Source organism: Rosa chinensis, chromosome 7 (assembly GCF_002994745.2).
Source record: "Rosa chinensis cultivar Old Blush chromosome 7, RchiOBHm-V2, whole genome shotgun sequence".
NCBI classification, from domain to species: Eukaryota; Viridiplantae; Streptophyta; class Magnoliopsida; order Rosales; family Rosaceae; genus Rosa; species Rosa chinensis.
The window spans coordinates 711,248-734,852 of record NC_037094.1 but is presented as its reverse complement, the minus strand read 5'-3'; the positions used below and the strand labels follow the sequence as shown (position 1 = coordinate 734,852).

The 23,605-nt window shown below is 35.3% G+C and overlaps 1 protein-coding gene and 1 long non-coding RNA gene across 3 annotated transcripts; one reads left to right on the top strand and one right to left on the bottom strand.

Moving 5' to 3' along the window:
- Positions 1 to 873: 873 nt before the first annotated feature.
- Positions 874 to 2,566, bottom strand: LOC112180092. 2 transcript variants are annotated; one of them, XM_024318604.2, is made up of 4 exons: positions 2,448 to 2,566; positions 1,821 to 1,922; positions 1,376 to 1,746; positions 874 to 1,290 (listed from the first exon to the last, which is right to left on the bottom strand). In XM_024318604.2, exons 2-4 carry the CDS (start codon positions 1,876 to 1,878, stop codon positions 1,141 to 1,143), a joined length of 579 nt encoding a protein of 192 aa, XP_024174372.1. In that variant the 5' UTR covers positions 1,879 to 1,922; positions 2,448 to 2,566; the 3' UTR covers positions 874 to 1,140. The 2 variants fall into 2 exon arrangements, with proteins under 2 accessions (XP_024174372.1, XP_024174373.1); XM_024318605.2 differs by having other exon boundaries at positions 1,376 to 1,737.
- A 16,550-nt stretch (positions 2,567 to 19,116) lies between these two features.
- LOC121050840 lies at positions 19,117 to 23,333 on the top strand. Its single transcript, XR_005804173.1, has 3 exons — positions 19,117 to 19,238; positions 19,322 to 19,473; positions 23,242 to 23,333. It is a non-coding gene; the product is annotated as an uncharacterized LOC121050840 (long non-coding RNA).
- Positions 23,334 to 23,605: the final 272 nt, after the last annotated feature.

Here is a 23,605-nt window from a genome sequence, read left to right as displayed (position 1 = left end):
CGAAAGTACCAACTACCCATCCCCCAACAACCACCACGCACACGTGAGGCCAAAGGCACGTGTCAGCATAGGGGTGCCCTCGAACGGGAGCAACAAAATGAAAACTGACAACCCCAAAGTTTTTGTGAAATCCAAACTGGCATTTAAGCACAAATCATATGAGTTTGGATCTTTGTATATGGTGTGGGCGGGGTTCTGTTTAAATGTGTCTTGTTTTAATTAATTTACTTTGATACCAAAATTTGTAGGGAGATAATTCAGAGCACCAACAAACATTAAACACACTTTTTGGTTAAATGTGTCTTGTTTTAATTAATTTACTTTGATACCAAAATATCTCCCTACAAAATTCAGAGCACCAACAAACATTAAACACACTTTTTGGTTATTACTAATAAAAAGTTGATTAGGTCAAATTGCTTAATAAGTGCTGAGTTACTTGCACCGCCGATGCATAAAAGAATTTTCAAAATTCCTAATATTATACACTTAAAATGTTTGAGTTGCTTTGATCAGCCATTCATAAGACATGCATACCGCCAGTAAATAGAAGAATTTTCAAAATTTCTAATATTATACAATTATAATGTTTGAGCTGCTTTGATCCGCCCAATCACACGACATCCATATACCGCAACTTATGAGCTCTGATCGATCCCATTCTCTCTCTGTTTTTGTGAGCTCTAATCTACCCAATAAACATAATTCACAGAACAGATACGCATTTGCCTTAGCTAGAACCAACTCTTCAGCCCTGTTCTACCAATGGGAAAAAAATATGTGTAATTTATACACAAATTTTACTGATATTACACGGCAACACAGAAAATTATGAACTGCAATTTATAATCAGATACACCATTAATCGAGTTGATCAACAAATAAGACAATTGCGCATGTGAATTGAACAAAACAAACATTCATCACCATATAGTTTTGGAATACAGAGTTCTACATTCAGATGTCAAGTTAACTAAAAACCAAGAGAAACAATAACCAGATCGAACTCTTCTCAATAAAAAAAGCTAACCCATACAGAGTTCCACATTCAGATGTCAAGTTAACTAAAAACCAAAAGAAACAATAACCAGATCGAACTCTGCTCAATTAAAAAAGCCAACCCCCTCCCTGAAGGCTGCTTTAGCCAAGAACTGTTGCTGCATCTACACACTCATATGTTCCATCAACTTCTCCTAATTCTTTCAATGAATCTAATATTTCCAACAACTCTGATACATCCATCGGCTTGCTCTCAAATTCCTCCTCCCAGGGCAAATCAAAAAATGGAGACTGTAGAAGAACCAGTAGAATTGTTAAGAAAAATTCAAGCCAACAAATAACTGTAGATATAGAAAAAGAGGAAGTAAAAACTCACATAAGCTGGATTCTCAAATGCATACTCCTCCTTCAAAGCCTTTTCCTGTAATTCGATACATCTCCTATGATCGTGCTCGTACGCCATAATCTCCAAGATTTCTTCCTTGGTTGGATCAGACCTCTTCACGACACGTTCATCAAAAAAATCATAATCAGAATCAGAATCTTCATCTGCTATATCTTCCTCTGTAACAACCCCTCCTTTCCTTTTGATATTACTTTCATCAATGTCAGAAGGCTGTTGCTTTTGTGATGACTCCTCAGTCATAGCAGGCTTCCCACATTTTGATAAATCACCATACGCTTTACTCCCACCAAAACCCCCCTTCAAAACATCATCCTTTTCCGCAACAGAAGCTCCTGTGGTAACTGTTACAAGAGTTAGGCCAAACTAACCCCAACAACAATCTCATAAACAAAAGCATATTGAACTTGAGATGTACCAATAGAGTGATCATTCAGATTTAGATCTTGAATCAAACCACAAACTTCTGATGCCATTCGTGCCTTTTGTAGCGAACTCCCGATTTAATTTGGTACCAACTCTAGAAGGAAAGAAAAAAACAAAAAATACGTGAGATAGCACAGAAATACCTTTTAACCTAAACCCAACATCGCTGCCCATTAGTTGAATACAGAAAATGCACATTGAGATTTCTAAAACTAACTGAATGCGTATAAACTAGAAAGTGAAGTTTTCCAATGAGAATGCAGCTACCAGTTCAAAAGCTATGAAAAAGAATTACTTGTGAGAACTCAAAATCATTCACCAAATTCTAAATTATTTTAAACAAAAGAAGCCTAGGAGAAGAATGAAAAATTGACAGAATAAAATAATATACTTTGTTTCACTATAAAAAAACAAAATCAATACTCAAATAATCCAATCAATATAAGACGGAAAAACAATTGAGCTTAAACAATTCTGTAAGAGCTCGACCCGAACACAAAATAGATCAAAATCGCAGACAAAGCAGATCAAAATCGAGCATTAATAATAACAAAAACAAAAAATTGATTATCAATTAGAACAGAATAATTAGGTTTCTGGAGTGGCAGAGGAGACTTACGGTTGGTTACGATTGTTAAAGAACCGAACGCAGAGAGCAAGAGATGGAGGGATGCTCTAGGGTTTTCTGGTTGCCGCTTGGCTTCGCTATCAATCAGATAAATGCAGTTCCACAAATACCCTTGGAATTTACTCAAACGCGTTGTTTTGGTGGCCCTATGTTTGGGCTTGGCCCGTAAACCTCTCGTCCCTGTTGGGCCATCTATACCATAATAGGGCTTTTCTAAATGAGAGATATTTTGCATTGTTCAAACAAAAATGAGAATTTTCAGGCTTTCAGCATAGATAGATCCCTTAAAAAAAAAAATAACGATAATAATAAAACAAAACAAAAATGAAAAAAAAATGTACATGAGCACTAGGCTGCCAAAGCTTGTATGACAGATGTTAATTTTAGGGAGAGACAGTTAATCTGCTAGGGAGTTGATAGCTTTTTACCTCGAGAATGTATTATATTGATAAGATCCCACACATCGCGAATTTACTGAAATTTGTGTGTTAGTAAGGTTCATGAATGTAATATGATGATGAAGAATGTTTGTTTTCACATCATTTTATTGACTACTACATCATAGTCATTATAAGGAGTTGCCTTACTATGGCTATTTTAGTAGGAATGTCACAGATTTAGGAATGTTTTTTGTATTATTGTAGTAAGAATGTCCCCACTAAGTAATAGGGTTGGGCACTGGCTGGGACGGGCCGGTTATTGCCTGATACCGAACCCGGTACATTTAATATTTTTCGGGACGGGCCGGGACGAGACTTCGATTTTTCAAAGCTGATACCGACGGTACCGAAACCGATCAGGATCAGGTCGGGCTCGGGCTCATTTCGGGATTACACCTGTTCTTCATCTCATCAATTATTCGTTTCTGGATTCAATAACTAGAGGCAAGAAGCTGCTGGTTTTGAGAGGTGAAAGCATAAATTGTTCAATGGGTACCTTAGGAAGAAGGAATTTGAAGCAGAAGTGGTGGAGGGTCAAAGCATGGCGTTTGAGCCTTGAGACCTATGACGCCATTTCTTGATGAATAAAGCAATTTTGAGGAGTTTTGGGGGCGGATTTGAGAAAAAGTAAGCTGATTCCAGGAGTGATGAATTAAGAATAGGTGTAATCCCGAAATCAAAAAACTGATGAGTGATGAACTGGTGATTTGGTGATGAAGAATAAAGATTTGGTGAGAACTTTAGTGATGATCGCAAGAGATGAATTGGTGATTTGGTGAGACAAATTCGAATCGTAGGAGAGAAATAGAGAATTGGGCACTAGGGTTCTATGGAGAGAATGACTGAAAGATAGAGAATGGGGGAGATCAGGTTTCGATGTTTAGGATTGAATATAATTGTGATCAAGTGTGGTTGAGTTCATGTTAGACTTGACTAAATGGACCAATTAAACTCAGCCACATAATATAAATAATACAAGATTTTATTTATTTTATAAATTCGATACGGGACAGGCCTGAACGGGATTCATTGGGCTAGAATCAATCCCGAGCCCGTTTCTTCATAACGGTACGGGACGGGCTTAAACAATAAATTTGGATTTTCAAAACCGGCCTGTCCCGCCATTTTTTGGGCCGGGTTCGGTACGGTATCGGGCTTTCGGTTTTGGGTGCCCAGCCCTACTAAGTAACATGATGATCAATTCGCGTAAAAATCTAAAATAGGGGGAATGTTATAAAGTAGAGAGAAGATAGAGAGAGAATGGTTGGGAGGAAGTAAAAGTGTTCTCATTCAGTCTCTGATTACACGTATTTATATGCATGTAATTGTATCTAAAACACTCGAAATAAGTTAATCCTCAAGTCAATTATTATGTAATTAATCCTTTTTTATTTATTGTGTAGGAAATAAGCGGAATTGAGGAAACCGAGAGAAATTGGTGCGAAATTGGAGCATATTGGAATTTCCGACAAAATGATGAAATAGTCGATAGAACATGATCACTGTCTACAAGAGAGTGGAACCCGATTGAGAATGAGAGTGTTTACGAATGCATTTTGACGGAGTGGAAATAAAGAAGAAATATATATATATATATATATATATATATATATATATATGTTCACATTTAATTAACCAATGGTTAATTAAAGTGATGGAAGCAGTGGCACGTGAAGCAAATGTGTTAATTAAACCATTTGGTTTGATTAAACCGTGGTCTGACGTCTGATCTCTCCATGCAGTCAAACCAATTTTTCCTACATTTTCTGCAGACCACGTGCCACATTATCCATTCCTTCCTTTTCCTCTCGACCCATCAGCCACCAATGCATTTTCTCATCATTGGCCCAGGCCCATGGCCCTTTAACCTGCTCTTGCAATTGATCACAGCCTTACAGGTGACGAATAATATATATATATATATATATATATATATATTCAAGCTCATCCCTTCCAGACATCAAGACCCTAACAGCACCGCGCACCTCGGTACCAAAACAGAGGCAGCCCAAAGGGCTGCTCTCTTCCCACATCTTCCTCCATTTTTCCATTTTTTCTCTTTTCTTTAGTTTTATTTTAGGGATTTCAAGGATTTACTCACCCAAAGGTTCAAGAATCTATCAAATGGCTTAACCTCTACAAAATTCATTATTTGGGTATTTTGTGGGAGTTGTAATTCAAGACTAGTCATGCTAGTTTTTTAGCTATTTATGATTTTTCTTGTTTCTTCCTACACTTCTCTACTCTTTTCTATTTGAATTTTGTAGTTTTGATGTCTATAATTATGGGTTGTGAGTAATTTTCTTGTTGGGTTTTAGGGTTGTGTCCCTAACCCAAATTTTGTGTAAAAGATGTTTAATTTAATGTAATGATGCAATTTTCATATGATGGATGTTTATATCTATTTTTGTTGGGTTAAAATGCATGTCTAGGAGCCTAGTCAACTCTAGGGTGTGTATTTTGAGCATGTCTAGGACGGAGTTAGAGGCTTGACCCTCTCTAATTCCTAAGCTAGAAACCTTCAATTTCGTATTCGAGGGGTTATAAGCATGGTGATTTACACCCGTTGCGTGATTGCGCGGGCGGGTCGCTTAGTAGTCTAATTCCTCGATCTCTACGCCTCTTGATGTGAATTAGTGACCCTTGAACCGGCTCTAATTCATGCCAAGTGAGTCCCTACGGCCCTTGAACCGGAGTAGGAATACCATGAAAGGGAATTTCGGTCCTTGAGCCTTGAACCGCCTTGGATACGACTACAGCCAAAATAGGAAATATGCATCTACATTATATTAGCTTCCGACACATAGAATTTGGGTGAAGGAACCTCCCTAACACCCGACATTCCCATTTATTTGGTTACACTTTTATTAATTTATTTTCATTTTTATTAATTGCTTTACATTTCATTACATTTTGTTAATATAAAATCATCTCTCAAAATATTGAATTTCGACTCATTGTAGATAATCATCATTAGGCTCTTAGTTGTGATTAGGCTTTGGTGAGAACCAAAACTGAGCATTGCTAGGGCTTGGTGCCTTAGATTAGTGTTATTTTATTTTATTTTATTTGTTTTATTTCCTTTATTTGCTTAGTGACTTTAGTTCCGACCACCCAAGGATTGTGGGTTAGCCACTAATCCCCGTGGTACGATAAACTTTGGGCATTATACTTCCCTATCTTGACAACGATACGTACGCTTGCGTAAATGTGTATCCAAGTCAGTCTCATTAGCCTCCTTTATATAGAGGTAGGGTTTACATCAAAGTACACAACTAATGAGTATTTACGTGGACAGCCATATAGATAATAATATTTACAACACTCCCCTTTGGATGTCCACCAATGAATGATGATATTGGACGCGCTTATTGTTGCCTCGTTAAAAACCTTGCTAGGTAACAAAAACCCAATGGGAAAAAATAACCCTGGTCGAAGGACAAAAAGAGCACAACGCGCATATGTCCTAGGTAGCATGCTTCTGGATGCTCCCCCTGATGAGAATCTCCCCCTGATTGTTGCAAGCCTCATTTATGTATGCAATAAGCTACATGTACCATGTATAGTGGTTTGATGTGTCTATCACTAAAGTGAGACCATGTGTGCTTTGCATATGGGGGCTCATCACAAATTTTCATACCTGTAAAGTTTAAGCAATACCAACAAAACTAGATGATTTTCAATGAGCCTTACACAAAGTAATAGCTAAACAATATAAAGAAATTGACACATTTAACTTTGTATAGTTTAAAACATTGAAAAATCATCATGGCATACCTAGCCATACATATCAATATCTTTGCGTATAAGCTCTAAGTAAAGAAACGAAGGGTAAGGAATTCAACAAAGTGTCCTAAAAACAAAGTGTCCCATATAAGCTCTTCAAGAGCTCTAAGTAATTCATAACTTTGTGAAAGTTAGAATATGTTGCAACATTATAATAATAATTTGTATTCGATAGTAGTCTCGTCATAGTACTCATTAAGGCAATTTAAATTTCGTTGACTAGAACGAAATGAGTACATATGAGCTAGCTTTAGACTCTTTGATTCCATCAGTGAGCTTCAGGCTCTTACAACCTTTCATGGACTTGCATTTGAATCATTAATGTATTTGAATCCCTTGAGGATTTGATAAGCAATACGCTTATAATGACACTTTACTTTTGAGATTTTGCTTTTAGCAATGTGTCTTTAAGATCTTCATAATATACGATGACAACGTGCCATAAATCTCTCGTCAATATAACAGCTATATGTAACACTGTGCTTATAGAATATTGTCATTCGTATAGGAAAAGATATTCATAATCTCATGTCTCTATAAATAGACATTGTGTCATAGTGATTTATCTTCACTTTTGATAAATACCCTTTTGTACCATGTAGGGTTAAAGGTCTAAATATTTCATCACGTTTCAAATTCATTGGAATTGCCTCTTTCCAATTTGGCCAATAATAATGTCGAATTTTGTATGAGAACGTGATTCAATGTCATCATAGCCCTTGATAATTTTGGTAGCTACCATAGATAATATCAATCATCGATGATCATCCATTTTGTGATCCCACTATTCTCATATGCATGCATTATCTATCCATATAGCTTATTAATATTGGGTACCCATGCCTCTTTTGGGGCTTTCATCCTTTCTCAATAGACTTGTATCTCTTACAGAGCAGTCATATCACATGGATGATCTTATTTAGAGAATGTGGATCTTTTACTCATAACCTCATCTAGAGCGTTAGAGTGATATAGGGCTTTATGACCTCTACTTCACAGTAGTTACAACTTTGGAACCTATAGATATGTCACGCTTCAGGCGATTGACATATTTGATGAAATGTCTAACCATGACATCATTTATAATAGCTTTTGCAAGCTTTATTTGTGCAGCCTCGTTAGGAGCGCCAACATTTTAGTATGGCAGTCTTATCAGGAGAATCATGCCATTTGGACCAACACGTTTTCCATAATTCGAGTGTGGTCTAGACTGCTTGTACAATATTTTTGCTTTAGGGAATTTTTATCCCTAGTATGAGGATTGTATTTAGCACATGATTTTGTCACTTGTAAACCAATTCACTTCAGAAGTAGTGATTAATAAATCCTTCGTACTTTATGTACGAGGCTCAATTTGAGACATGATAAATTTACTGATTCATGCTCAGGCATGAATGATGAATTACCCGTCGTACTTCAGGTACCAGGCCTAATAAGAGAAATGATTAATTCACGCCGTTCATTAAAGACATTCTTTTCTCCCCCTAACGGCAAGAATATTGTCTCATTGAAGTGACAAATCATATATGCAATACTGGTCATTGACAAAATTCCTCACTAGCAAATTTTGCAATCACTATTGTTTAACACAATAATATTTGAATTCGACAATAGATCTCATTGGAACTTGTTGGTAACTTACACAACATGAATGACCAATTTGGTCATGCCAAATTAATATATTTGGCTTGGTGAACTTCTGGTTCATAACCATATATGCCTCTTATTGTTGTGTAATATAATCCAAATGAGAGAGCGGATGTTTTTTTCAATATACACCACGGACTTTAAGTACTGAAGGTACCAAACACAAAGACATCTCTCATTTTGGTAACATAAATGCGAGCTCTTCTAGAGCTATCCACCAAGATCTATAGGATCTGGGATAGATTACATTTACCTTGGTAAAGATAAATGTTGAGAGCTACTTATGATCTTTAGAGATCATGCGCATCATTGCAGCACATATTTTTCCTTCTTTCTTTCGCCAAATTTACTTAGAAGGAAACGATGCGTTGGAATCCATAAATGTTAGAACTCTAGGTTCTTAACAAGTCAACATCTTTGAATTTCATGTCACAATATTTTACTCGAAACTTCTAGTTCGAGGCTAATAGTTGTGCTTTTTGTGACCCTTTAATTATACTCAAAGCTTCTGGGTCGAGTTTAAATAACTTTTGGAACTTCAGGTTCCAAAAGGAGCATGAACTTTATTTAGAGGATCCACATTAACATTGTTGAAGAACTGCAAGCTCTCATATAATCAAGAATCAAGAAACTTCAAGTTTCGATATCTTTTTTGGCGATACCTTTGAGAAACTTCAGGTTCTCATCATGTGATTAAAGATAAAGAAACTTCAGGTTCTAATATCTTTCAATCACAAAATTCACAACACCATGTTTCAATATTATTATGGTGGAAGTCCTAGCCAAAATAAAGGATGACTCTTAACATAGCATGGTGGAATATCAAGCATGTTGAAAACATCTCAGTGCTTACTTTGGTCACTTCTCTTCCAGAGTGGCTTGATAAAAATCTGCCGTAGTATCGAGTGCAAAACATGCATATGCCCAATGCTTAATTCCATCTCACATGTAGAAAGCATTCCCATGATTTTTGGGCACCACTTATATGGTCTTTTCATTTGCCATTATTCTACTTCTTGTGGTTATGATTTAGCCATTTCAAAATTGGCTTTATGATACAATCCATACAAGATGGTAAGCTCTTCCAACATATGTCTCTTTTGGAGGTGCATAATGCAACTATACTCCACTAGATGAACTCTTCCGGAGTCATCGATCAATCAGATCTACAAGACCTGAGATTATTGTTATTACCAGAGCTTTAAAAAACCATGAACACGATTGCATTATGTTGTTGACACAACGTTTTCATAAATGGGATGTGTCAGGATTTAGAACTTCAGGTTCTTGTACAATCTCATGTTGAAAAACAACTTACTCGAAACTTTAGGTTTGAGGGTGACACATACTAGAACTTTTTCATTCTTGATCCACTCGAAACTTCAGGTTCGAGTCTACACAATTAGAAGCTTCAGGTTCTAAGAGTGGAGTGAACTGCAGGTTCACATGTAATTATAAGAAGAGAGACTGTACGCCCATTTTCATGTAATACCAAGTTAAGGAACTTCTAATCCTGTTATAATCGGGAAACATTAAGTTTCCATCATATATTTACTCGTAACTTCTGGTTCGAGTTTTACTAATTAGAACTGCATGTTCTAAAATATGGTATTTACATGTGACCATCTTGTAGTACCATCAATCATGACTATAACTTATAAATGAGAGATTTTATATGGTCATGTAGTGAATATGATCATTGAGGAACTTCAGGTCCTCATGTAATTAAGGATCAAGGAACTGCAAGTCTCACTACAGGTTCTGATCTCTTTTAATTACAAAAATTCACGATCACAAATTTGGGGTATACTCATACTCATTCGTCATAAAGCAACGGTTAAATATCTGCTTACTTTTAAATTGGTGTCAAAATAATCCCCTCAAAGCTTCAGGTTTGAGGTTGACTCAGATTAAAACTTTATGATAAATTGTCTATATATTTACTCAAGACTTATGGCTCGAGTCTGCACAATTAGAACTTTAAGTTCTAAGGTGGAATACTTTAAGCAGGCATAAAAGAAGAATCTATCAATCGACATATGAAAATTTACTCGAAACTTCTAGTTCGAGTTGACTTAAAGTCAAATAAACTATGAATGAATTATATGTGTAATCAAAACTTCAGGTTTGAATATTTTTCTATGAACTGCAAGTTCCAAGATTTTGTAATTTGAACTTCGGGTTCAAATAAATTTGGTGCTCGAAACTTCAGGCTCGAGGTGACTAAAGTGAATCTTCAAGTTCACTTTTAACTAATTTATATTTTATACTCAAAACTTCGGGTTTGAGTTTTACTGTTAGAACTTCAGGTTCTACTATGAAATTTTGAACTTCTGGTTCAAAAATATTACACTCAAAATTCATATGTTCGAGGTATAGGACTGCTGGTCCGTATGAGTAACAAAAAAATAATTTAAAAGATAAGTACTGTAACAAAAGTATATAGTGGAAAATTGCAACATAATAGGAAAATTGCAGGGAAGAAAAATAAACAAATAAATAGTGGAAACTTTTGGTTCCGTGAATGAATAAAGTACACAGAACTTCTGGTCTGCTTAACTAAAATATGATAATCTTGTGTCACTCCTCTAATTGCACAAGAACATAATATCAAAATGAGGTAAGGAACTTCAAAATCACATTGTCGTGCAGCCTAAAAATTTTGAGGAACTTCTGGCCCTCTTATAATTATTGAGATAAAAATATGTGAGTTCATATACTCGATTATATAACTATGAGGATCTTCTGGCCCTCGTAATTGCATAAGTTCTGAGAAACTTCATGTAGCAATTTTGATTATGTAACTCGAGGAACTTCAGGCCCTCTGTAATTGAATCAAGAGACTTAAGGTCTCGATATGAAATTCTTTCAATCGAAAGGCTGAAATATGCACTGATCATGTATATGTGTATATTGGTTTGGAATTGGGATACACAAAATCACCAAACTCCCTCTTTCTTCAGCCTTGCCTGAACCAATAAATGCTAAATCTTCTCTCCAGGAAACAATATTGATCAATAAAAATATACCTGGATTTCAAAAGAACGTACCCAGAATAGAAGATAAAAATATATTGGTATATATGAAATGTTTGGTAGAGCGTGCATGCTTTGTGGTGTGTATGCAGACACAAAAAAAAAGGAATGCAATAATATATTTGTCAGATGTAATTGCTTTGACTAACCTTAACCAAGGGGTTGAAAATTTGGGAACTGATCAGTGATCGATAATAAACGGAAAACAAAAAAGAAACAAAAAAAAACCATTCATATTTCACCAACATATATGTGGGCCTGTAATAGCAAATGTCAAATTGAAACCATAAACTTACGAGCAAAGGATCAGATTGCTCATAATTATCTCATGCATATCAGGTAAATCAAAGGATCAGATTGCTCATATCACGACATTGGGAATAACAAATTGATAAACCAAACAATGAAAATTAAGAGTATTGACAAAGGGTTGCTAAATCCAATCGAACCAAATGATTTGATAGCAAGTCAGCAGCTAGCCGTCCCTTAATCAAGAATTCAAGATGGTAATATATCCAAATCAAAACAATTTGTTTGCATAATTATATAACCTGTGAATCAAAAACATATATAGGTTACACAAAATCAACCGATATAATTATGAAAATTAAAACTCATAGATCATGAATCATGGTCAAAAGCAACAAACGTTGCGCCAAGACATCTTAGATCATCATCGAGTTTTTAAGAAAAAAAAGAATAAGAGCAAAACGTGCTGATAACGTATTATAAAGTAGAGAGAAGATAGAGAGAGAATAGTTGGGAGGAAGTATAAGTGTTCTCATTCAGTCTCATTAGCCTCCTTTATATAGAGGTAGGGTTTACATCAAAGTACACAAGTAATGAGTATTTACGTGGACAGCCATATAGATAATAATATTTACAACAAGGAAAACATTCTTAAATCTGTGAATCGATCTAGCTAAGTCACTATGTGTTCATAAATTCGGGCATGTCCGTGGAGAGGTTGAAAATTATGAACTGCAATGTGGAAGTTGATCAACAAATATGAATTGCAGGACATATTACATAATTCAACATCATGCATAATTATCATATTTGTTTATATCTTCACATGTGGTTGAAAATATGAACTGCAATAAATTCACATGAACTGCAATTCAACAAATATGATAATTAATTAATTATGCATGTGGATAGAAGAAAAATTAAATAAATGTGGTTGAAAATATGAACTGCAATAAATTATACTATATACGAAAGACCGGTTGGCTGGTTACTGTTACTACTGTTCATCAGGTCGAAAAGGCCATTATGCCCTTGAATTTTTCTCCCAATTACACGTTTTTCTACGTGTTTCATACTATGTCAGCTGGCAGAAACAACCTGCAAGCTCGAACAAAAGCAGATAATGCTATTATCAAGTCCAAACAAAACGAAGAATACCGATTCTTTCAGATTTCACAATCGGACAAACAGTGTTCGAAATGGATTCCATTTTGGGATTACAGTTTTGCCCTGAATAGTTGAATATATAAGAGGGATCTCCGGTACTATCCTAATTCGAGAAGCCTCCATTGTTATCAGCATCTGCTTTTAGCCGACATCAAACTGTAAGAAGTAGTTAACATAAACATGTATCTATTGCACTCAATTTAAGAACACACCAATACAAATAATGTCTAAAGAGTAAAGAGCATAACACTAACCTGAAAAAGACATGCTTGATCTTCTTCTCTGAACAATCTGATGAAGGCAATCTCACTAATGGGGCAGAGAACTTGAATGCTTGTATATATTGTTAGAGCAGAGACCAAGGTCTATAAATAGGCATTGAAGATTAGGTGCCTCCCATAAAGGTTTCCTAACCCTTTTACATTTAGGCCAACCTTATTCTTGTTCCATATGCAATTAGGTATACCTTATTAGCAAAGTAACCTCTTAAATCAGTACTGATAGCAATAGGAAATCCAACACGAATCGATTAACACTAGGAATGTCTATTTGCTTGTTCTGTAAGTATGCAGCTTAGTTATTGTAATACTTGATGAATATTGATAGTCCACATTATGTCTTACAATCTCCCACTTGGACTATCAATGTTCAAACAATAATAAAAGCTGCTGCATCAGTTATAGCAAAAATGAAGTGTGCACAGAGACATGCTTAGCATCATCAAATTCATTCCAACACTCAGTCATTCTGTAATTCATTATATTGAACCACCGGAAACCTAATGCTTAACCAAGCATTAGCACCCTGCAATCACAATGTAATATTTCACAAAACACAAGAGCACAATTGCATATGAAACTCAGATTTTCTTACAAAATGCAGTGCAAGAAAATGATCCAAAACATAGATTCTGAAAATTAAGGAATCTGTAAATTTAGTGCTTTCAAACAAGCTCAACACAAATTTCATCAGTATATTGAACATTCCTACAAATAAGGCTAATGAAAGAATCAATCATACTCGAGTAAAACATCACAAATGCAGAACTTTCAATAATACTTCTTGAGTCAGAAATCTGCAGATTTAAAATACTGAAACAGGAACCTCAAAATCAATGTTCTAAATAAATTTGAATGAAGTCTACAGCAATGAAATCAAATAATGCAGAAAAATAAATTCTAAATCCTCCCACTAATGTAAAGCACCAAAAATTTAATAAAATTCCCATAAGAATTTGAAACAAACCAACTGCCTTAACTCCTAGCCTCCTTGTTTGGGATCCTCTTCCTTAGAAATCCCTTTCTTCATAAGCCAGTCTTTGAAACCCTTGCAATCCTTTTTTATATGTCCAGGCTTTCGGCAGAAAAAGCATCTTACAGAACCATTCTTAAAATTTTCAGAGTTGCTAGACCCTTGAGAAACTTTAGAAGATGAGGCACCTGATTGGTTTGATCTATAGTTGAATTCTTCTTAAACTGAGGCTTGCTGACAAGGTTAATTCCGATGCTCTTTCCCTTCTTAATTCTATCCTCTTCTTGGACACATATTGAAATCAGTTCATTTACACTCCAACTCTCCTTCTGTGTATTGTAATTTGACTGCATCTGACTTTATTGTTGAGGTAGAGAATTCAAAAGCAAGTGTACCAAGAAGGTGTCTTCAATACTGACATTTAGGACCTTGAGTTTTGCAGCTACATCAATACCCTTCATTATATATTCTCTAATGCTTCCAACTCCATCAAACTTCATGGTAATGAGAATATTCATCAAGTTTCCAATTTCAGCTTTATCTGACACTTTGAATTTTTCTTCTACATTTTTAAAGTATTCCCTAGCATACTTAGACTTAGGTATAATACCTCTCACAGCTTCTGTCATAGATTTCTTCATAATTACTAGGGTCAATCTGTTGTGTTTGTGCCATTAATGGTACCTATCCTTCACATCCTTGCTGGTAGTAGGTGTTGGTTCAACTGGTGGATCTTCCTTAAGGACATGGTCATAATCTATCATGCCTAAATGCAGCTCTATATCCCGCTTCCATCTTTTAAAGTTTGATCAATTTAAGCTCTCAATTTGATGAAATCCTAAAGGGAGGTTAATGGCTGTAGCAAAAACATTAAAAGGTTCCAGATTTAGTAGGAAATTTATAAATTTGAATTCATGGCATTAAACTGAAGTGCCCTCAAATAATACATAAAGTGTCTGCCTTACCTAGAGTGGCAAAAGACATATAGACACTAACTGAATCATATAAGCAGAAAATCAAAACTCAACTATAGGTTGTTTAGAACATGTCTACACCTAGGGTGGCAAGAAGACAGTTCAGTTCACCTTCTGAAGGCTAGTTTTAAAGCCTGTTATATGCTGACATCAATCTCAGGAGCCATAATCATTTAAACCTCCTATGGGGAGCAAGGATTCCAGCTTCTAAAACTAATGTCACAAGATGTTGATCCAACACTGAGGTTTAATTAAAGTTTTTAACATGGGATTGCTATTGACAATACTATATGTGAAAAATTTAACTAAACTGGATCAAGAGAATATATGAAGTTTGTGTCTTGGGTTTTGTTAGAGCGTGTTCACAAGAAATTTAATATACTGAATAGGGAGATAAACATAAAGCAGTGAACACACAATACTTGGATGCAGAAGCACGTACAAGAAACCCAAAACACATAATTAGTCACATACGTAATCACACATATGCCAACAAAGCTAAGTAAGAGAAGGCAAAATAAATTTAAATTTATATATTTAAGATTGGTTCACTTCAAAGCTTGTCTTTAGCAATGCGAAAACATACCCGAATACAAAAATTTATTTGCTTCCTTTTGATAAGGAGAGACCGATCAAAAGAACATATGAAGTTTTACATTTTTAATAGTAATACAAACAGTGAACAATGATTACGAGGAGAAGTAGACACAAAACCAATTAATCACAGAAAATACTGAGATACAGGATAAGTACTCTATTACTGGCCAATGAACAAGAATAATCAAGACACACAAAACAATCGCATAAATTTACTAGTGAATAGGAAGATATATAGCAGAAGCTCAATAAACCCAGAATACATAATTAATCAAGTGGGATTTATAGGTATACATATACATAGCAGTAAACTACAAATACTCACAAAGGACCAATTAAGCATAATCACATATAAGCCAACAAAACCAAAGATCGAAAAACATGTCTCAGCAATAGTAAGGAGCATAAAATAACGTAGAACATATATGAATCGGGATATTAGATCAATTTTCCTTCAAAATTGTTCTGCAGCAGTTCGAAAACTGTCACAACCCAACTCAGGGATTTTTTTTTTTTTTTAGTTGAAGGTATGACTTGTATATTAAAGAATAGAAACATAATAAAGAAAATTCGTAGTCCATTTGAATCAGATTTGAAGTACTGAAAGAAATAACCAAGTTGCCCTTCCAGCAGAAATACTAATACAACAGAACTGTAACTTTGAAAAATCATAACTAATTCTAGAAAAATCGTTTTCAAGAGATTCCAATTCTGAAATGATCTTTGATGTCTACTGCAACTTTCATGAAGACACCAACTTCAAATACCCAACCAAAATGTACAGTTTTCAGTAAAAAGGCAATTGCATCAAAAGCCCAGAAACACAATTTCAGATTTGTAGACCTTTGTTCTACCTTGAATTTAGCCAATGAATTTTAAATATAAGAACCGGAACATAATGAAACAAATCAAAGAACATAGAATCAATTAAAAGACATAACAGAATCAATGACCATAGTATGGATTAGGGAAAAAAAAGAAGAAATTTATAATACAACAAACACAATTATATGGATTACAGTACAAACTTTCTTGATAGTTCATTATTCCCACAGAAAATTCAAACCTATATTTCAAAGGCAAACTACAAACTGGCAGCCTTTGCTCACACTTCCTTCACATCAATCACAAAGCTCTTCAAAAGGGAAAATTAAACTTCATGTTCAGTACCTGCAATATTAATAGGGGTGAGCATCAATAGCTCAGTAGGAGGCTAAGCCTCTTGAAGCAACACAAACCAGTAATACATGGATATATGCAATGCTACTTTCATCTATTACCTGTTAACTCATATGCCAAGAGACAAAGAGTCTACATGTCCCATACCATGTAGTTTACCTTTTTGAGGTGACTCTAGATGAAATAACATATGAATTAACCCCATAACCCAAATCATGATTCCCTCTTTGCTAGTCATCTTACTTAATCTCGATCACCAAAATCGTACAGCTCTATTAGCCCACCTGAAATTTGGTCCTTACGGATTAAGCTCAACTACACAAAAGAATACTCCCACATATTTCATTCCCATTCTATTCTATCAAAACCATGCCTCAGACTTCATGAATATGCTAATGAAACAATATGATAAACAATAGATAACACCCATTAACTCATCCATCAATCAAATTTCATAACTGAAATCACATATAGCAACACAGCAAACCTACAAATTAAATAGAGGTTTCCCCAGATCCCCCCTACCTTGTTTCGGAAATTAGTTTATACTTCTCAGGTTCCTCCTTAGTCTCAAAATTTCTCCTTCCCTCACTCCTCTTTTTTTTTTGTAAACAAATACAAGGGAACTCAATAAAGAAAGTAAATCAAACCTGGATATTTATAGTGTATGGCAAAGAGGTCAGATTTTTATTCTAGATAAGCACAATAAAGAGTAGCTTTGGATGCCAACACTATTGGCTTCCTCTATGTTTTGATAAGAACTGCCACCTCCTGGTTCTAGGTCTCCACCACACGCTCCTAGGGATCCACCTCCTGCTTTTAGCTTTGATGATTCACAACTCTGGTAACTGACTCTCCAAGGCTCTTCAGCAACATCGACACCTCCAGCTTCTAAGATTATTCTTATCCGGGTAGTCTATCGTAGTGGTACTGATCCTTTGGTTTAGGTGGAGTGGTGCTTGCAAAGAGAAAAATAGGGGAGGAAGACGATGAAGGTAGCAGACGAGGGTTTGAGATTGGTTTGTCGTTAAACGACATCCAATAGAAGTATAAATCAATTGGTCTTGGGCTTTTAAGATTGACTTGGGTTTTAAAAAAAATAAATAAATAAAACAAATAATGGGCTGGTCTAAAAATATAGAGATAGCATATATACTTATATATAAACAACACGTCTTGGTGATGTGTGTGTGTATATATTTATATATATATATATATATATATCACACCATAAAATAATTATACATACACACACACCCATAATTAAGAATATAAGTTAATACTCAAGCAAAAATAAAATATTCACTATATCTTACTTTCTTAATATTATTAAAAGTATAGGTCGTTACAAAAACATACCCGTATAACAGCTTTTAGGGCTGTCCAATCACGATTCCAATCATAGTTCAAGAAAATTTAGGCGGAAAAACCATGACCGAGATCGCCATCGAAGAACCCTAGAAATTTGGGAATGAAATTTGGGGCTGACCGTTATGGGTATAACATTTAGGTTGGAATGAAGGACTGTCTTACTAAAGCGGGTCTTTGGATTGTCTCCGAGTGGGTGATGGGCTTCGATAATGAAGCGAGGCCCAACCAAAACTTTATACAAGAAATAGAATTTGTTTTTTTTTGAAAACAAATATATTTTCTGTTTTAGGTTCTTAGTTGAGCACAATGGCTCTGATACCAATTGTAAGAAGTAGTTAACATAAACATGTATATATTGCACTCAATTTAAGAACACACCAATACAAATAATGTCTAAAGAGTAAAGAGCATAACACTAACCTGAAAAAGACATACTTGATCTTCTCCTCTGAACAATCTGATGAAGGCAATCTCACTAATGGGGCAGAGAACTTGAATGCTTGTATATATTGTTAGAGCAAGGACCAAGGTCTATAAATAGGCATTGAGGATTAGGTGCCTCCCATAAAGGTTTCCTAATCCTTTTACATTTAGGCCAACCTTATTCTTGTTCCATATGCAATTAGGTATACCTCATTAGCAAAGTAACCTCTTAAATCAGTACTGATAGCAATAGGAAATCCAACACGAATCGATTAACACTAGGAATGTCTATTTTCTTGTTCTGTAAGTATGCAGCTTAGTTATTGTAATACTTGATGAATATTGATAGTCCACATTATGTCTTACACAAACTTCTCCATCAAGATCAACATCAGCACAGACTTGGTGAGTTACCCAAGCTTTTTCATTCATTTACACTTACCAATTTCTTTTATTAATTTGAACTAATCCTCACTCATTTTGGTTTAGTCTTTCCCTTTTTACGTCATTGTTTGGTTTAGTTGTGCAATTGATTTGATATGAATATTGGGAGAAAATAATGAATTAATTTCATGATTTTCATCATCTATATTTGCAGGGATCCATTCACATGCTATTGTCATGATTGAAACAGAAAGAAGAAGACCTTTGAGCAATTCAAAGGTAAGGCATGCCAATGCATATTGCAAATTAAAGTTTGAGTCCTGCAATTTAAGGTTTAACATAAATTTTTTTTTTTTTTTCAGGAATTCAAGATGTGGAATTTATATAAGGGGTTCAAACCAGGTGGGTCTTCTCTGGCCCATGCTTTTGGTTTAGTTTGGATTCTTAGATAACTTGCCAGAATTGATCAGAAAAAATGCGTTTGGGCACCAGTACAATGGCCAGCAGTGTCTACGTGAGTTATTGTGAGACCCCGATAATTGTGAGAAGTATACTTCATAATTTCTTGAACTCAAGTGTGCATTTCCAAGAGAAGGAGTTCGTTGTACTCTTCGTTTACTTTTTGGGTACTCCTAAACTGTTTTATTGAACTTTTGAAGGATATTGAAGGAGCTAGAATTGTATATATATTTACTAGGGCATGTGGTCTATTCTGGGGCATTCAAAGAAGGGAAAAGCCTAGACCTTGGCCACGCGTTCACTGATGCCTACCTTATTGTTATGTTTCCTTTTAACCTTTTGAAGCAAAATTGAGGAAGCTGCATGGGTGACATCCTGTCTCGTTACTATTGCTGTCAGTCGACTTCGATGGATGTTTAGTACTGCATCTGGGATTCTTTTCATCAATATTTCTTCATGAAACTTGTTCGAAATCATGTCTTCTATGCTGTGCTCGAAAATCATAACAATGCAACGGTTGGATTGTTCACGATCAAGTTAAAACCGTGTATTGTTCAGGGAAAATCCTGTTTTGATATATAGTTGCCATTTTTTTTCTAATTTGTGTTTGCATGTCCTATTTTCTTCCAAATTCAATTCATCCTCGTAATGGGTCATGTTCCTACAGTGATGTTTAGTTAACCCATGAGATCTTCACCTTAATCTTGCTCCGAAACTTTCAAGAGTGCTAATTGGTAAGTTTCATGACGTACATCGAATATCTTCCTTCTTGTTCAATTTCTATATATTGTTTCAAGTTCAATAACATAGTGATCATTAGATATCATGTGCCTCTAAGCTCACTTAAAATCTTATCTCATTCTCTTGTGCAATATTAGCTTACTCTGTTTCAAGTTTTTGACAAGATCATCTTTTACAATTTGCCTTGTAGACGGTTTGATAAATTGTCCTTGATATTGTTGGATTCACCCTTTGAGTTGATCTTGTTTCAAAATAGACACCTAAATTTTCTTTTTAAGATGGATTTCTTTTCAGTTGGAGTTAGATTGAATTCTTGGTGATTTTCAAAGTAAACTACGCTGCTGAGATTTTTATAAAGTCTGACAGTTCAGTCAGTTTGTATTCATCTTTTCCTCACTTCCCGAACTCCAAATGGCATGAAATTTTAGTATGTTCTACCTGAACCTGTTACCTTTAAATCTGGAAAGTTTCATGGCCATTGGTTTAAAATTGAAATTTTAATGATTTTCCAAACCTGAGCAGTTTCTTTCATTCCAACCTTTGTTCTTGTACACTTGGTCCAAATACTTCCACTGAGTTCCCAAATGTACAGAGTTGAAAGATATTCATTTCAAACCTTATCTCATCCTACTTCTTCATATGTCACTACTGTCCTTATGAGTTATGAGTGAATTGAGAGTTTAGACATCGTAAAGGTTGCATAGAAAATGGAGCATGAGATTGAAAATCTGTGATTTCTGTTATACTAGGACTTCGAGCAAGCTTTGGACTGAAATCGATGGAGGACCAGTAAAGGAAGATCATGTGCATCGATATATCACCATGAATTAACAATCGAGGTAGGGAGGCTCGCCCTAGTTAGCGGCTTTTCTAAATTCTTTTATTATTTGCAAATGCTTTATAAAATTTTCTTACTTGAGTTGATGAGGATGACTTGATGACACGTTTACTTACTTGGAATGGAAAATAATCATGAATCGGAGACAAGTGGAATGGGAGAAGAAAGGAATTGGTATTGATTCCGGAGGAATGATTCCTAAACTCATCTCTCCCCTTCGTAATCGAATTCCTGAGTATTCAGGAATCGATTCCTGATAAATAGGTGGGACCTACACCAATTCCGATTCCTTCATGTGTTAGTAAACACAAGAATTCTTTTACCTGGAATCATTCCGATTCCTTTATGTGTTAGTAAATACAGGGGTGTTTTTACTCCGTAATCATTCCATTACATTTCAAGTAAGTAAACATGCCCTGAGAGTGAGCGAGGCATAGCGACTTCCTTGGGTTTCGATCCCAAAACCTCCGGAGGGGCTGTACGGACGGGACAGTGTCTGACATCCTTTGAGGTGTGACACTAGATCTAGGTGGTACGGCATAAATGGACACTCTCGCTACGCTTCACCAATGGTTGAAGATTTATATCTTCGGTGAGGATGTAGTTGGCTAGTATTAGACCGGTCATCAGGTTTGGATTTTATCCGGGTACTCTTGAATTTCCATTTTATTTTGCATTGGAAAAACTTCTATCGATTTTATTTCATTTTACTCAACTGGCGCCAATTACTATTTGGTTTTCAAACCTAGCTAGGGTTGATGTTTGAGCAGCAAGAACGAAAGCTCACCCCTACTATAGTTGGTCATGCAGGTATTGTGCACGAGGATTGAGGAGGACTTTGGGACTGAGCTGGGTGTTGTGTATTCACCTTAAACCTTTCGGTATAATTGCATTCACATATTTAATCACCTCTGTTTTAATTGTCATTATTTCTTTGAGGCGACAGTTTGATTGTAATGACCTCAATCTTTGCTTAGTTCCTTCCGTTAATTTTCATTTGGTGTGCCAAGTGTTCGAGACCAACTTGAGTTTCATGAGTCTTATTCTCCATTGTTCTGGATTGATAACTTCGTTATTATGTTCTTTCACAAAAGTGATGGCTGGAACTAAAACCCATTATTTTTAGTATTCCTTGAGTTGCCATTTTAACTGACCTAACATGGTCAATATCACCACACTTTGAACTTCTTTACGCTTTTCGCCAAATCTTACCATTCAAATTTTTTTTAAACTTTATTGTCTTGCGCTTCTTTAGGACATGAGTTAAGCCCTCTTAGCTTGTGTTCTTAAAGATTTGTGGCACTGTAACACTTCCAACTTGGTGTGGTGCAAATTGGGGTGTTACAGTTATCATCTTTCATATTTTGATCATTATTTTCTTTTCATGTTTTATAATCCTTTTATATAAACTTTGTTTCCTTTTACCAGAATTATTATTTAGTTGTGAATGAATCTGAATCCATTGTCTTTTCGTTCAAACATCTCTATAGTGCTCAATTAACTTAGCATAGTAGCTTTTGGTGTTGTCATGAAATGGTTAACTGTATGATTAACAAAGTGATCTTCCTCAAACGAAACAAATTGCACCATGTTCCAGCAAGAAACAAAATTTTTAATTGATGAATTTCTTTTCTCAAGTTTCTGCATTTTGTGATCTGTATCTACATCTTTTAGATATACTGCTTTCTTCTGTCTGTTTATTTTCTAAAATTTTATGCTTCGTTTTAGCCTAATAATCAGGAACAGTTAATATAAAATGCTTCATTTATGCATTACCTTAAAGCCTTAACATCCTTTAAAAAAAGGCATATAATCTTTTGATAAAATTTCACTAGGCTTCAGTGACAGATACAAGAAAATAGATCAACTGATTCTACTGAAAGCTTCGATTCCAATTTGTCTGGCATCTGCATGTTTTTTCTAGCTTGAGTCATTCGGTCATAGTTTCAAATTTAGTCTTCAGCTTTAAAGGCTTAACTTGGTTGATTACAGCAGCTATGGCTGGTTGCTTCTTATGAATTACATATTGGCTAAAAGCATTTCAGCAAGTCGCTTCTCTAATTTCCAACTATCACACCTGGGATTGTAAGCTACTGGTTTCCTTTGCTTTAACAACTGAATTTATCAGTTTAAATGTGTAAGCAATCATTTAGCGCTATTTGTGTATTTCTAGCTGGGCGATCTAGCACAATTGTTCCTCAATTTTTTTTTATCTTTAAGGTAGATATATGGCGCCTGTTGCAGCTAAAGAGACATTCTACACCTCAGGATGTTTGCCAAGATTTTGCACCAGTGGCAAGAATGATGGAAGCAGCAACTTTCAAATTAAGACATTTGTAAATGCCATAGCAGGTAATAACCCTTTGTCTGCTGCTTAACAAATAGCAAAAAGTATGTTGCTGTTTCTGTATTGGTTTTTCTAACATTGGGAATACCTTTACTCTTCAAAGTTCAGATTTTGAGGAGTGAGTTGTTTTAGCACAATTCTTGCTTGATTGTTCGTGCTCTTTTGTTTCATGTAGTTTCTGAAAAATGGAAGGAAAGTTTTCATTTACATGTGGTTAGGAAATTGATTATATCATTTACAGATGATGCACTTGCATAAATA

Excerpts from the sequence above, each read along its gene's own strand:
- LOC112180092 (XM_024318604.2), bottom strand. The coding sequence starts at position 1,878 with ATGGCATCAGAAGTTTGTGGTTTGATTCAAGATCTAAATCTGAATGAT. Across the intron at positions 1,747-1,820 it reads TCTGAATGATCACTCTATTG|TTACCACAGGAGCTTCTGTT; the intron begins GTACATCTCAAG and ends CTCTTGTAACAG. Across the intron at positions 1,291-1,375 it reads CATTTGAGAATCCAGCTTAT|TCTCCATTTTTTGATTTGCC; the intron begins GTGAGTTTTTAC and ends GTTCTTCTACAG.